We start from the raw sequence: 14,973 nt of genomic DNA, 5'->3' as shown, positions 1-14,973 counted from the left end.
TGGTTGCCGATTCTTAACATGGAGACCATGAGTCTTGGTGTTGGCCAACTATCAACACATGTGGTTGTCTTTGACCACTTTCTCTTCCCACTTGGGTTCCAGAATATTCCAGTTGCTGGGCTGGAGAGCGCAGGACCTAGCACAGTTTCTGATATCTAAAATGTACTCCCACAGCAGAGTACTGTCCGACTCACTTGCTTTGGACACATCATCCCAGGCTTGTTCAGATGGATAACTGCTATCTTAAGCTTTTACAGCCCCTGTGAATTTGTGCCTTTTTCTATAGTTTCATAGATCTTTTAAAATATTTTATTTTATTTTTGGTGAAAATATACACAGCAAAGCCTGCTCCCATTCAGTTGTTCCTAGAAGTAATGATCAGTGACATTGGTTACATTTTTCACATTGTGTCAACATTCTCCTTATTTCTGTTCCAGTTGTTTCACTCCCATTGACTTAAACTCCCGGCCCCCGAGCCTTCTCGGCTGTGCTTTAGAACAGCTGTCCACCATGGATGCTTTAATGGGAAGTTGAGTGAAGGCACATTAGACATTGTTAGTGTTTGTTCTTTGTAACCCTAAAATCAAGATTACTTTTCAGTCATTGCATCCATTTCCTCAAAACATACTCACTCCCTAACATATTTCAGAGCAGAACTTTTAAGCAAAACTAGTCTCTGAAGGCTTGGAATGACTTGGCACTCTCTGGAGTAGACTCTGGGGTTTGAGGATACCAAGATGCCTGGCTGTGTCTTGCCTTGACAATTTCTCTTTCCTATGGGTCCCTGAGGGACATGTGTGCACATGAGAAGTGGGAATGAGAAGTAAAGCACCCCTTTAGATTCAGCCTTGCTGATGCCCCATATCCCCATGCAGAAAAAGAAGAGAGGAGATGGGGTGGCAGTGCCAACTCTGAGGAGACCAGCCCAGGATGAATGTCATGCACAGATGAGAAACACTACCAGGGGTTGGGTTTCAGGTCTGAGCACAACCCTGATGTCCAATATTGTCTTAGTTATCTAGTGCTGCTGTAACAGAAATGCCACAAGTGGGTGGCTTTAATTGACAGATTTGTTTTCTCACAGTTTAGGAGGCTAGAAGTCCAAACTCAGGGTGCTGGCTCTAGGGGAAGGCTTTCTCTCTGTCCACTCTGGGAGAAGTTCCTTGTCCTTTCTCAGATTCTACTCTTAGGTTCCTTGACAGTCATGTGGCATATATCTCCCTCTCAATTTGTGCTTGCTTTGCTTGCTTAATCTGCTCTTTAATATCTCAAAAGAGATTGATTTAAAACACACCCCACACTAATACTAACCCACTAACATAACAAAGAAAGCTCATTCCCAGATGTGATTATAACAATTTGGGCATAGGGGTTAAGATTTACAACACATTTTTTTTGGGTGGGGGACACAATTCAATCCATAACAAACCCTATCTGATTAGCCCCTTGTCCTGGTTTGAATTATGTCCCCCCAAAAATGTGTGTATCAGTTTGGCTAGGCCATGATTCCTGGTACTGTGTGATTTTCCTGTATGTTGTAAACCTGCCTCTATGATGTTAATGAGGGAGGATGGGTGGCAGTTGTGTTAGTAGGGCAGGACCTGATCTACAGGACTGGATTGTGTCCTGAGGCAATCTCTTGAGATATAAAAGACAGAAGTGAGCAGTGAGACAGGGGGACCTCATACCATCAAGAAAGCAGTGCCGGGAGCAGAGTACATCCTTTGGGATGGGGTCCCTGCGCAGAGAAGCTCCTAGTCCAGGGGAACACCAAAGAGAAGAAGGCCGACAGAGAGAAAAAGTTCCCCTGGAGCTGACACCTTGAACTTGGACTTTTAGCCTACTTGACCGTGAGGAAATAAACTTCTCTTCGTTAAAACCATCCACTTGTGGTATTTCTGTTATGGCAGTACTAGATGACTAAGACACCCCTCCTCCCCTTTGAAGGGAAGAGGAGGGAGGGGAGAGGGCACAAAGGCAGCACTAACAGGTACCACAACCCACAACCTCCACTCCCCACAAAAAAACCAACCCGTTGCCATTGACTCGATTCCAACTACAATGGCCCTGTAGGACAGAGTAGAACTGCCCCATATGGTTTCCAAGACCGTGATCTTTACGGAAGCAGACTGATACATCTCTCTCCCACGGAGCAGCTGGTGGGTTTGAATCTCCAACCCTTCGTTTAGCAGCTGAGCACTTTAACCACTATGCCATCAGGGCTCCTTTTACCAACCCCCACGTCATCCTACTTCCCTTTGGTTTTCTTATCCTGCTGTGGTCAAATGATATTTCCCCTTCTAATATGAAGTGTGAATGAAAGCTTCTTTTCTATGTTTATTGTTCTGTGTTACATGCTATGTGTAAAGAGTGTACTTGCCCTTCAGCCCCCAAGCGAATGTGGCGATTGCTGGAGGCAGGCATACTGTCCTGGGTTGCCTGGGCTCGGTTCTGTTCTTACCCTCAGGGTGAGGATGCAGTGCTTCAGGAACTGAGTTGTGGATCAGACCATTGTGATCCATAGAGTTTTCATTGGCCAGTTTTCAGAAGTAGATCTCCAGGCCTTTCTTCCTAGTCTGTCTTAGTCTGGAAGCTCCACTGAAACCTGTCCACCGTGGGTGATCCTGCTGGTACTTGAAATACTTGTGGCATAGCTCCCAGTACCATATTGACAAGCAAGCCAGCCCAGTACGACCATCTGACAAATGAGTGGTGTCTTATTGACGGTCTCCTTTGATATCTAGGGCACCCCTCTCTCTTGGTTCTTCTCCTACCTCTCTGACTATGCCTTTTAAATGTCCTTCACCTCCTGCTCCTTAAATAGAGTGCAACAGAATATCAAAATGGCACCCTCCGTCTCAGCACAGTCCAAGAACAATATGATGGGCACCAAGTTTCTCTCTCAAATCTTAGAACTGTATGCAAGACCACCCACAAGATGAGATGGCCCCAGCTCTGCCAGCATTAGCCCATCACCCTGCCCTACCTATAGAGGAGGCTGAAGTTGAAGAGTTAGGCAAAGGGATTTCTTTGAGGAGAGTTAGTGGTGGACTTGGGTAAGAAGGAGGAATTTCTCATTCCGTTTGAGCTCAAGGTGTTTCCAAAAGCCATTTGTAGCAATTGATTTGTGTGTGCTGGAGTTTAATGCATGAAGAGGCTGGTGTTTTAGGCACCTGTGAAAATCTAAAGAGGCGAGTTAAGCTGGAGCTGTCCCTGACTTAGGAAGACAAGCAGAGAGGGCCAGGGTTACCTTGGGAAGAGCTTCATTCTCAAGGACGTGTGGGACAAAAGCGTGCCCTTTTAAGGGGGAGATAGCGTGAGGTTTTTTTTGAAGACCACCGAGAGCATTGCTGTCGCACCACTGGAGGGAGAGACTGCCAGTAGCCCAGGGTTCCTGGGAGGGTGTGATAAGGAGTCAACAGGAGTAGGGATATAGCCCACTGGGAGGCCCCTTCCCTTACTTCTTACCCCAAACCTGCTCCAGCCCTGAGGCCAGGAATCACAGTGAAGAACGGCAGAGGAGATGGACTAGGGAAGAGTGAAGAAACTGGCCTCATTCGTCATCCTCGTCCCAGGTCTCCTAGGCCTGGGTCAGGCCCAAGCTGGAGGAGGGACGATGTTTTCAACTAAGAGAATTCTGGACTTCTGTGATGATGAGCCTGGCCGGGGCTTATCATCTGAAAGTGACTGGAGGAGTTTTATACCTCGAGAGTCAACGGCAAAGCAATGGGACCAGCCCAACTTCACCCAGAACTGGGAAAGACCTGCGACACAGGGTGTGATGAGGAGTCAGGTGGTTTCTGTGTGCACCCACGGAGTCCAGCTCCCCAAGAGACTAGCTCCACATGCGCTCCCAGGCCTCCCTTGGTCCTCTGCCCTCCCTCTCCCTCTGCCCTCCCTCTCCCTCTGCCCTCCCTCTCCCTCTGCCCTTGATGAATTCATCCAGATGGAGATTAGCAATTCAATTTATGTTTCATTTTAAAATTTCGATTATTTAGTTTTTGAACAGGTAATGCATGACATGGTTCAATAATCAAAAACTGTACAAAGATGTATAGTGTGAAGACCCTTCCCTTTCCTGTGCCTTACCTTCCCAGCTTCCCCATGGAAAACCACAAACTATTATTAGTCTTTTAGGGGGTACACTTCCAGATGTTTTATGCAAATATTTATTTAAGCAAATAGAAATATGTGTATGTATATGTGTACATATACATAAATATAAATTAGTATATAGTATATATACATAAATTAGTATATATACTAGCATATGTATATATAAATTAATATATGCTTTATATATATACTAGTATACTATATATATATAAAGCATATATATATACTATATATACTAGTATATGTATATATAAATTAATATATGCCTAAGAGCTAAAAATGTGGATCTAAAAGTTTTCAGGTTCTTTTACCACAATAAAAAAAAAAAAATTAAATAAAAAAAACCATTTGCACCAATTGTTTATGCCATTTGCACTTTTAGGTTGATTGCAGTCTTTTGGTGGTGCAAATGTTTAACATGCTCGGCTGCTAACCAAAAGGTTGGAGGTTCAAGTCCACCCAGAGGCTCCTTGGAAGAAAGGCCTAGTGATCCACTTCTGGAAAATCAGCCACTGAAAATCCATATGGAGTGCAGCTCTCCTCTGACGTATCATGGGCTTTCCAGGAGTCAACTTGACGGCGGTGTGTTGGTTTGGGTCAATTGCATCACTCACTTGATTCTGTCTTAGGGGAGAGACTAAGCTCCTGGAGGGTAAGCCTGTGCTTCTTTCAGCTCTCTATTGCCCCACAGTACTTGGCCCACTCACCTGGTCCATTGCAGGTATGCTTTTGGGATCTGTTAAATTGATTTGAATGGCATCCCAGACATTTCTCCCTTCCTCCCAAACTGTCTCCTTGTTACCCTTCAGATCCCGGCCTTTCTTCTTTCCGTATATTTTTGGCCTGCCTTCTGTTTTGCAGTGATTTTTATTATCATTTATTTCTTTGTGAAGATGTCACCTGGCTGGACTTAATGAATGCTGTACAGTATTGGCCCTCCTGCAGCTTCCTGCCCTAGTTCAAGTTCGTTACTCTGACTTACATAGCAGTGGGAAGAAACCAGAGTCAGTCTTTAGCAGGTTAGCTTCCTGTGCTTCTTGCTAAATGGATCATGATACTTGGAAGCAGGAGAAGGAAGCCTGAGGCCTGGGAGGAAAGGATTTCATTCTTTCATTCTGTGGTTACTTGCTTGTTCAAGACCTGTTAAACAGAAAATTAACCAGATAAAGTTTTTGCATTTAGAGTTCTGCTGCATTCCATGAAAGGTGACAGGTCTGCTCTGGAAAGCCCAGTGGGTCTGGGCAGATGCACACTTTTGTGTTTGGGGGCATGTGGTTCCTTCACGGCAGCTTGATGTAACCCTGCGGGGCTGGACAGCCTCATTCACCAGACCAATTTCTTTTCTTTTGGTTGGAGAGGTTTCGGACTCTAGAAGGGTCACACATGGAGGGCGAGGATCCACGGGAATTGACTGCCTGAGACCCTGACTGCAGGCCAACAGGCAGATGAGGGAGGGCCTCCTGACTTTCCAAAGTCCCTGGGTAGCACAAATGGTTAAACATTTGGCTACTAACCGAAAGGTTGGTGGTTCGAGTCCACCTAGAGGTACCTCGGAAGAAAGACCTGACAACCTACTTCTGAAAAATCAGCCATTGAAAACTCTATGGAGCACAGTTCTACTCGGACACACACGGGTTTGCCATGAGTCAGAATCAACTTGATGACAACTGATTAGGTTTTTTTTTTGTTTTGTTTTTTTGTTTTTAACGTCCTGGCTTTCACACAATGGTGGCTTACATTAAAGTCCTGAAGGCTGTCTCTCTCTCAATTTCCCACAAAGTTCATGGCTGAAATGCCCAGATACAGAAACACATTATAATTCCCAAACTTTGACAAAGGACATGAATATATGCCAGGACTTGATGCTGGAGTCCCTGATGCAGAGAGGAGGCTAATATCAGGGGTCTGAGTCAGACTGTCTGAGCAGAGTCCCTGTTCTGCCATATACTACATGTGTGACTTTGATAGAGTTGCTCTGAACCTCTTCTTGCCTCATTGCCTCATCTGTAAAACGTGGAGGGGGAGGACCTATTCATAGTGCTGGGGTGGAATTAAACAAGATACCGTACATACAGCGCTTAGTTCAGTCCCTCATTTGCCGCTAACTGCCGTGGAGTCGGCCCTTGACTCATGACGACCCCCTGCACAGCAGAACAAAACGCTGCCCTGTCCTGTGCTGTCCCCATGATCGGTTGTGGATTGGGCTGTTTTGATCCATAGGGTTTTCACTGGCTAACTTTTGAAAGTAGATGCCCGGCCTTTCTTCCAGGGACTTAGTGTAATACGTTCTCTCTTGGGTTCTATTTGTCTTGGTTTCCCAGAGTCATGAGGGTGCAATATAGATGCTGGAATTCTAGGAACAGCGTAGATAACTAGTGGGGTTTTCCCAGCCCTGTTGGTCTGCTAGACCAGCATCTGCTGGAGAGGTCTTTTCCTTAGTCTAAATCCAAATGGAACCTACATATGGCCAGCAGCACTGTCACTGAGCTGTGTATAGAAGCCAGGGTCTTCATTTACTGAGGGTTGCAGAAAATACTCTGTACATGCATACCAAGAACCAGGCTGAGGAATATCCTGAGAGAGGCAGAGAGAGATGAGAGAGTTGACCCTGATCATGCCGCCAACTCTGGGCCTGGGGGAGTCTCCCTTTATTTAAGGGGGGAGAGGAAGCCAATATTTTTACCAATAAAAAAGTCTGGGATCCCAATATTCTCTCCTAAATTAAAAAATGAAACAAAAACAAACAGACCAAAAAACCCACCAGGTACCATGGAGTCGATTCTGACTCCTGGCGACCCCATGCATGTCAGAGTAGAACTGTACTACATAGGGTTTTCAATGGCTGATTTTTGAGAAGTAGATCACCAAGCCTTTCTTCCAAGGCACCTCTAAGTGGATTTCAACTGCCAACCTTTCAGTTAGCAGCTGAGCCCTTAACCATTTGTGGTCTTTCCCATGAAACAGACCTCTCCTTCAAAGAGCAGGAAGTATCTGCCCAAGCACATGAATCCCTGGGCCAGAGTTGGTGCTACCCATAGAATTGGAGCACCCCTCCCCCAGCAGTAAATGAGCTGCTCTGTTCTTGAGGCCAGGATGTATTTCAGACGCATCATGACTGCTCACAGCTTCTGGCTGGAGTCCTCAGCCAAGTTCACCATCTGTAAGCACTCCCTGGGCTGCCGTGACTTTGACTAGCCTTCTGTGTGGACCCTTGAAATGCACCAGTTCCATACTGCTGCACTTCCCATCACTCTGGGTGGGGGTTTTGGACAGGTGGGTGGTCTCTCTCTAATTCCTTCCTGGAAGGTAGACTCTTCAAAGAAAGCCCCGTTCTCCTGGCCACGAAAAGCCACGTGTTCTGCTGCATCCTTTGGGCCACCCCCCGACACACACTTTATAGACTTTGGAATGGGAGAGAACAGTGCCACTGCACCATAACCAGGACCTGGAGTGGCCCTTCTTTTTATTGTTAGGTGCCGTCGAGTCAGCTCCGACTCATAGTGTCCCTGTGTACAACAGAATTAAACACTGTCTGGTCCTGCACCATCCCCACAGTCATTGCTATGCTTGAGCCCATTGTTGCAGCCACTGTGTTGATCCATCTTGTTGAGGGTCTTCCTCTTTTTCACTGACCCTCTACTTTACCAAGCATGATGTCCTTCTCCAGGGACTGATACCTCCTGACAACATGTCCAAAGTAGGTGAGACAAAGTCTCACCATCCTCACTTCTAGGGAGCATTCTGACTGTACTTTTTCCAAGACAGATTTGTTCATTCTTCTGACAGTCCATGGTATAGTCAATATTCTTCACCAACACCATAATTCAAAGGCGTCAATTCTTTTTTTCTTTTTTTTAACAGAACAAAATAGTTTTTCATTAAACAGTACACATGTTGCCTTATGACAATGGTTAACAACCCTACTACATGTCAACACTGTCCTTACTCAACCTTGGGTTCCCTATCACCAGCTTTCCTGTCCCCTTCTGCCTTGTAGTCCTTGTCCCTGGACTGCTGTGCCTCATTTGTCCTGTTTTGTTTTATGGGGCTGTCTAATCCCTGGCTGAACGGTGAGCCTCAGAAGTGACCTCACCACTGAGCTAAAAGGTGTCTGGGGGCCATACTCTTGGGGTTTCTCCAGTCTCTGTCAGGCCAGTAAATCTGGTCTTTTTAGTGTGTGCATTAGAATTTTGTTCTACATCCTTCTCCAGCTCTGTCCAGAATCCTCTGTTGTGATCCTGGTCAGAGCAGTCAGTGGTGGTAGCCGGGCACCATCTAGCTGTACTGGACTCAGTCTGGTGGAGGCCTTGGTAGCTGTGGTCCATTAGTCCTTTGGACTGATCTTTTCCTTGTATCCTGTTCTGTTCATTCTCCCTTGTTCCCGAAGGGATAAGACCAGTGGAGTATCTTAGATGGCTGCTCACAGACTTTTAAGACCCCAGATGCTACTCATCAAGGTAGCATGTGGAATATTGTCTTTATAAATTGTGTTATGCCAGTTGAGCTAGATGTTCCCCAAGACCATGGTCCCCACAATCAAAGGCATCAATTCTTCTTCCGTCTTCCTTATTCATTGTCCAGCTTTCACATGTGTATGAGACGATTGAAAATACCATGGCTTGGGTCAGGCACACCTTAGTCCTCAAAGTGACAGCTTTGCTTTATCACACTTTAAAGTGGTCTTTTGCAGCATATGCAATATGTCACTTGATTTCTTGACTGCTACTTCCATGGGTGTTGATTGTGGATCCAAGTAAAATGAAATCTTTGACAACTGCAATATTTTCTCCATTTATCATGGTGTTGCTTATTGGTCCAGTTGTGAGGATATTTGTTTTCTTTATGTTGAGGTGTAATCCATACTGAAGGCTGTAGTCTTTGATCTTTATCAGTAAGTGCTTCAAGTCTCTTTCACTTTCAGCAAGCCAGGTTGTGTCATCTACGTATCACAGGTTGTTAATGAGTCTTCCTCTACTCCAGATGCTTCATTCTTCTTCATATAGTCCAGTTTCTCGGATTATTTGCTCAGCATACAGACTAAGTATGGTGAAAGGATACAACCCTGATGCACACCTTTCCTGAATTTAAACTATGCCCACATTTAATGGACACATTTTAGTTAAAGCCACATGAGGTCCTAGTAAAACCTGACCCATGCCCTTGAACCTTTGTGAGTGTTAGACCTCACTGTGGTAACAGATAGTCAGGAGGAAGCCCACTGCTAATAAATCAACATTCCAGGGCCTGGGGGACAAGAGCCAGAGTGCCTGGGACACCTTCTAGTCCAGTGTTTCTCAATCTTCTTCTTCCTTCTCCTCTCCTTCTTTCTCTCTTCCCTGTCCTTCTCCTTTCTTCTTTCCTTATTCTTCCTCTATAGTCACCCCCAGGAGAATTTAAGGCATTTTTCCCCAAGTTCCCAGCCCCCTCTTCATGAAAGTTTAATGTCTCTGATAGATTGTGTATCTGTGGCCCTAAGAGAACCACAAGGAGCCCTCCCTGGTGGTGCAAACGGTTAAGCGCTTGGCTGCTAACTGAAAAGTTTGTGATTTGAACCCACTCGGTGGCTCCATAGGCGAAAGACCTGGTGATCTGCTCCTGTAAAGATTACAGCGTAGGAAACACTATGGGGCAGTTCGACTCTGTCACATGGGGTTGCTATGAATTGAAAATTGACTCAAAGGCGCACAACAAGAGGAGAGCCACAAGCCATTGCACTATCTAAGATTCATTTTTGTCCCCTGAGAATCAGCTTCCTCCCCACTGGGAATGATGTGGTCTTTGTTGAGAATCCATGTTCTAGTCTGAGACTTTCTTGGCCATCCAGCCCCTACTATGACTAGCAGAGGTGATTTGGGATGGGCAGAGGGTTCGCTCATGTACATGACAAGCGTATCTGTGTGAGACTTAGAGCCACATGGAGCTAGCTTTTTGGAGATGTCAAATGTCGGGAAGATTGGGCCATATCCCTCTTACCCACCTTCCAATTTTTCACTTTTACGAATACTCGATGACTGTCTTTAGGCATCCACTTCCCGTCTGTCTGTTTGTCCTATTGTGGTGGCTTGCATGTTGCTATGATGCTGGAAGCTATGTCACTGATATTTCTCAAATACTAGCAGGGTCACCCATGATGGACAGGTTTCAGTGAAGCTTCGAGACTAAGACAGACTAGGAAGAAAGGCCTGCAATCTACTTCCATAAATTAGTCAGTGAAAACCCTATAAATCACAACAGAATAAAACTGTCTGATATAGTGCTAAAAGGGTAGCAGAGAAAGCTTTTTTGTGGTGATGCAACAGTTCTGTATCTTGATGGTGGTTGTGGTTATGTGAATCTATATGTGAGATCAAACTGCATAATTTGATCTATAAACAAAATAAAAACCCGTTGCAGGAAGATGAGCCCCTTAGGTTGGAAGGCACTCAGAATACACAGTGGCTGCAACAAATCAGGCATAGCAACAATTGTGAACATGGCCCATGTTTCATTCTGTTGTACATGGGGTCACCATGAGTCCAAGCGGGCTCAAAGGCAACCAACAATCTTTAGGCAAACATCTTCGTCTGCATTTAAGATAATTTCCTTGTTTTGTCTTCCTTAAATGTGAAGTCATTAGGTCAGAAGGAACCAGTGTTTTCAACATCTTGGTAAGTACTGCCAGCTGATAACCAGTACCAGTGCACCAATTTGTATTTCCACCGGGAATGTATAAAAGAGCCTATCTCCCCTGCCTCTGCCAACATTGCATAGAATTATTTGATGGTTTGAAAGGCAAGATGGTAATTCATTGTTGCTTGGATTGACACACTTATGATTACCAGTGAGGGTGAACTTTGGGATATCTTCTTTATCTTGCGGCATGGTGAGAGAGAAATTGATTTCCTCTCAGTAGTTGACCAATTGCCCCAGGCCATTCGGTGACTCCGTCTTCCCTTCTCCAGTGACTTGCGTGCCTCCTTTGTCCTGTAGAAAGTTTCTATCCATACTGGGGTCTGTTCCTCAGCCCTCTGTTCAGAATTATTGACGTCTTGATGATGACATCTGCATGATCTTTTAAAATAGATTTTGAATGACTGTTCTTTGAAGTTGATCACACTCTGAGAACATTGCTATATGAAGCTGCACTTGGACAAACTCTTGTGTGGGGACACCTGGGCTGCCTTCCCTGGCTGGGCTAAGACAATGATGTGGTGAGCTCTTGTTGGAGACAGTCCCTTGAGCAATTCTAAGGGTACAGAATGCCATGTTGCAGATTCATTTAGGCTGGGGAAATGCCTTGAAGGTTGTAAAAACAGCATGGGGGCGGTGTCTGACCTCCTCTAACTTCACAAGGGAGAAGGAGAATCAAGATAACAGCCCAAGTCTGATTCCTATGAGGCAGAGGTCAGACTGTCTCCTCTCTCTGCCATCTTTACCGATTCCAATACCAACCGTGCCTCCCATGGCGTTCTCTACTTCTCTGCTGGGTTCAATAATTCATTGCAATGGCCACACAGAACTCATGGACAATGCTCACAATTATGGGGTTTATTAGGGAAGTAACAGATTACAGTTCAGGTTCAGGAACGCTCAGGATACAGTTCTTCCATCAGGGCAGTCTCTTCCCTGCCATGCTTGCAGGCACACCTCTCCCCGGCCCTAAGCCTCTGCTCAAAGGCACTCAGCTTTCTCTCTCCTTGGGCCAGGAAGCCCACCACACCTTCACCTGCTGCCTGGTCTCTACTGTCAGGTCTCTGCTGCCACTTCTCACTGCCTTCAGGGTTACAGCTCTCTTTCTCTGTCTCCTGGTTCCAGGAGCTTCTCAGCACAAGGATCCCAGGTCCAAATGACGTGCTGGCTCCTGACTGTTCTTCCTTGGCGGTGGTGGGATCCTCTCTTTCCTGCCTCTGGGGTGGCTCATTTCAAGCCCAGCAGAATGGAAAACTCACCCATTCCTTTGGTGGGCCACAATTACCCTATCACACAGTCCCGCTTAATCACTTGGATGGGAGTTACAAGACCATGGTGAGAAAGGCCACACAAAAATGATCCATTGCACCATCAAGGTCTCAGGCTACTCAAGTCCACCTTCTGGCTGGTGTCAGCTCTAGCATGAAAGATCCAACCAGCGCTGAAATGAATAAAGAAAAATAAGCAAGAAATGCTGCTTATTCTTTCCTTAAGTACTTACTGAGTACCTATAGGCCAGGCCCTGTGTTTGGTGCTGAAAATACAAAGAAGTTTTAGACTGGGTCCCTGTCCTTGCAAAGTTAATAATCCTGGTGTGAGATAGACAGGTAAATCAGTGACTGGGATATGGGTGATAAGGTCCATGACCAAAGAACCAAACTTGTTGCCTTCGAGGTCATTCTGACTCATGGCGACCCCATATGTTGCAGAGGAGATCTTTTCCTTATGGTTTTCTTGACTGTAATCTTTATGGAAGCAGATTGCCAGGCTTTCTTTTATGGCACTGCTGGTTGTGTTTGAACCGCCAACTTTAGGTTAGTACTTGAGCACAAACCTTCTGGCCACCCAGCACACAGATGCATATAAAAGTGATATGAGAGACGGAAGAAAGTTTGACCAGTTCTGCCTAATGACAGGAAGAAGGATCAGGAACAAAAAGAAAAGAGAACATGATACTCAAGCTCGATCTTAGAGAACAAGTTGGAGTTTGCCAGATAGACAGGTGGGGGAAATCACCCCGGGTGGAGGGAACTGTGTACACATAGGCATGGAGCTGTGGAAGTGGGTGGCATTTTGTGCAGAGGTGGGGGGCAAAAGAGAGTGGGACTTGAGTGCTATAGTTTCTGTCAGAGATAGCATGCCATTGAAGGTTATAAAACATGATCAGAGTACTTTTTGGGAAGTAAACTCTGAGAACAGTATGGAAGATAGATTGGAGGTGAGAGTGTGAGGGCAGTAGGGGAGGCTGGGTAGAAAGCCATTCTACTAGTCTTAGTAACATTAATTCTTCAAAGTGTTTTGCCACCATGTTCACTATGACACCATGTTCTCTATAAAGGGCAGTAGCAGTGGGGACGATGAGAAAGATATAGCATCCAGAGGTACGTAAAAGGTGAAATCAGTAAGACTTGAGGACTAACTTTATGTGTGCATAACAAAGGTGAAGGATGAGGTATTGATAAACCTGAGATTTCTATCAGGACAGTGTGAGGTACAGGAGGAGGAACAGGTGTGAGGTGTGGCCAGGTTCAGTGGGACATGCTGGGTGAACATTTAGATAGAAATGTTGGCAGTTGTTTAGAAGTATGTGGGATTGGATGTGCTAATAATCACCAATTTCCTATGGTACTTTGGGTTTTCTAAGCCTGTTGCACACTTTTCAGTAGCTACCAGGTCTTCTTCGTTTATTGAGGTTTCATGCCAAGGAGGAAAGCATAGAGATACTGTACTGGGGACAGTAGGTCAAATTCAGCTACTTTTCAACTCATGTTTTTATCTTGTCCTTCCAGGGGATGGCCAGGTGGATTTCGATGAGTTCATGACCATTCTTGGCCCCAAGCTGGTGTCTTCAGAAGGTCGCGATGGTTTTCTTGGGAACACAATTGACAGCATATTCTGGCAAGTAAGTAAGAACTCTTTTCAAGATTAAGTTTAATGACAAACATGTGTCTGGGATTAACATCTAACTATGGGCATCTCTTCTGGGCTGGAACAGCAAACACTTCTTGACTTGGATGTCTATGTTGTGGTACACACTGGGGCCTCTGTACAAAGAATCAAAACTACACTCACCTAAGGTTTGGAGGAGTGAAATATCTCTACTTTTTCCTTCTATCAAAAGCTTTTTTTTTTTGCATTTTGGAGAAATGAGATTCCTCCACTTCTGATTTATAAGTCCTTTTCCCAACACTTGGAAAGGGCACTTTGGTAACGTCTAAGCCAGTTTTGTCTTCAGACCTGGTTTCTCATCATCCTTGTTGAGAGGATGACATAGTTGCCTCATGTGTTTGGATCCTGTCAATAATTTTGCCATTAGTAGGACAAAATGGTTTCATCTAGAAATTTATATTCAATGTTTCTCCATTGTGTTCCTGTTTCTATCTTGTGACATCTCTTTGGAAATTCCAAATATATGTATTCTAATTATTAAAGTGCTGCTAAATAGTTTTTTATATTAGTTTTCTAATCTTAAAATGCAATGACAATTTATTCATTATGGGATTTGGTGGATGCGTTTTCAATCATTATTTGAAAAATTTGAGTCAAACGAGTTGTCAGGTTAAATCGAGTCATTGGTGACACATGTAAAATAGTCAATATTGCAGGATTTCTTCAATTTCTTGATGTGGTTTTTATCTTTCACCAAGAATATTCCTCTAACCTAGGTAAGGACTGCAGTCGACATGTATCTCTGGACCTATTTTGATACCCATCTTGCATATAAGCAACAAGTATTTAGTAAGAACTTGCTATGTGTACTGTATTCTATCCATCTCTGTGAGCTTTGCAAAAGATTTTTATTTATTTATTTATTTATTTATTTTTAATTATACTTCAGGTGAAGGCTTACAGAACAAATAGTTTCTCGTGAAACAGTAGTACACATGTTGTTTTATAACATTGGTTAACAACCCCACAACATATCAACCCTCTAACTTCTCAATCTTTTTTTTTTTTTGGTGAAAATACACGTAGCCAAAGATAGATCATTTCAAAAATTTCTACAAGCACAGTTCAGTGACATTAACTATGCTCTTCCAATTGTGCTGTTATTCTCACTTAAGATGAAGGCTTACAGAACAAAATAGTTTCTCAGTTAACAGTTACTACAGATGTTGCCCTACGACAATGGTTAACAATCTCATCAACACATCAACAATATCCTTACTCAACCTTGGGTTCCCTATC

General features: G+C 44.5%; 1 protein-coding gene across 2 annotated transcripts in view; it reads left to right on the top strand.

Moving 5' to 3' along the window:
* Positions 1–14,973, top strand: part of CALN1 (calneuron 1) — a 581,567-nt gene that overhangs the window by 317,345 nt on the left and 249,249 nt on the right. For both annotated transcript variants that reach the window (XM_004380775.2, XM_023735306.1), the window contains exon 4: positions 13,575–13,687. In XM_004380775.2, coding sequence (XP_004380832.1) covers positions 13,575–13,687 — 113 coding nt within the window. The remainder of the gene's footprint in view (positions 1–13,574; positions 13,688–14,973) is intronic.

Source organism: Trichechus manatus, unplaced genomic scaffold (genome assembly GCF_000243295.1).
Source record: "Trichechus manatus latirostris isolate Lorelei unplaced genomic scaffold, TriManLat1.0 scaffold00077, whole genome shotgun sequence".
Lineage (NCBI taxonomy): Eukaryota > Metazoa > Chordata > Mammalia > Sirenia > Trichechidae > Trichechus > Trichechus manatus.
The sequence above is the reverse complement of the archived record's forward strand: the minus strand, read 5'-3'. Positions and strand labels throughout refer to the sequence as shown.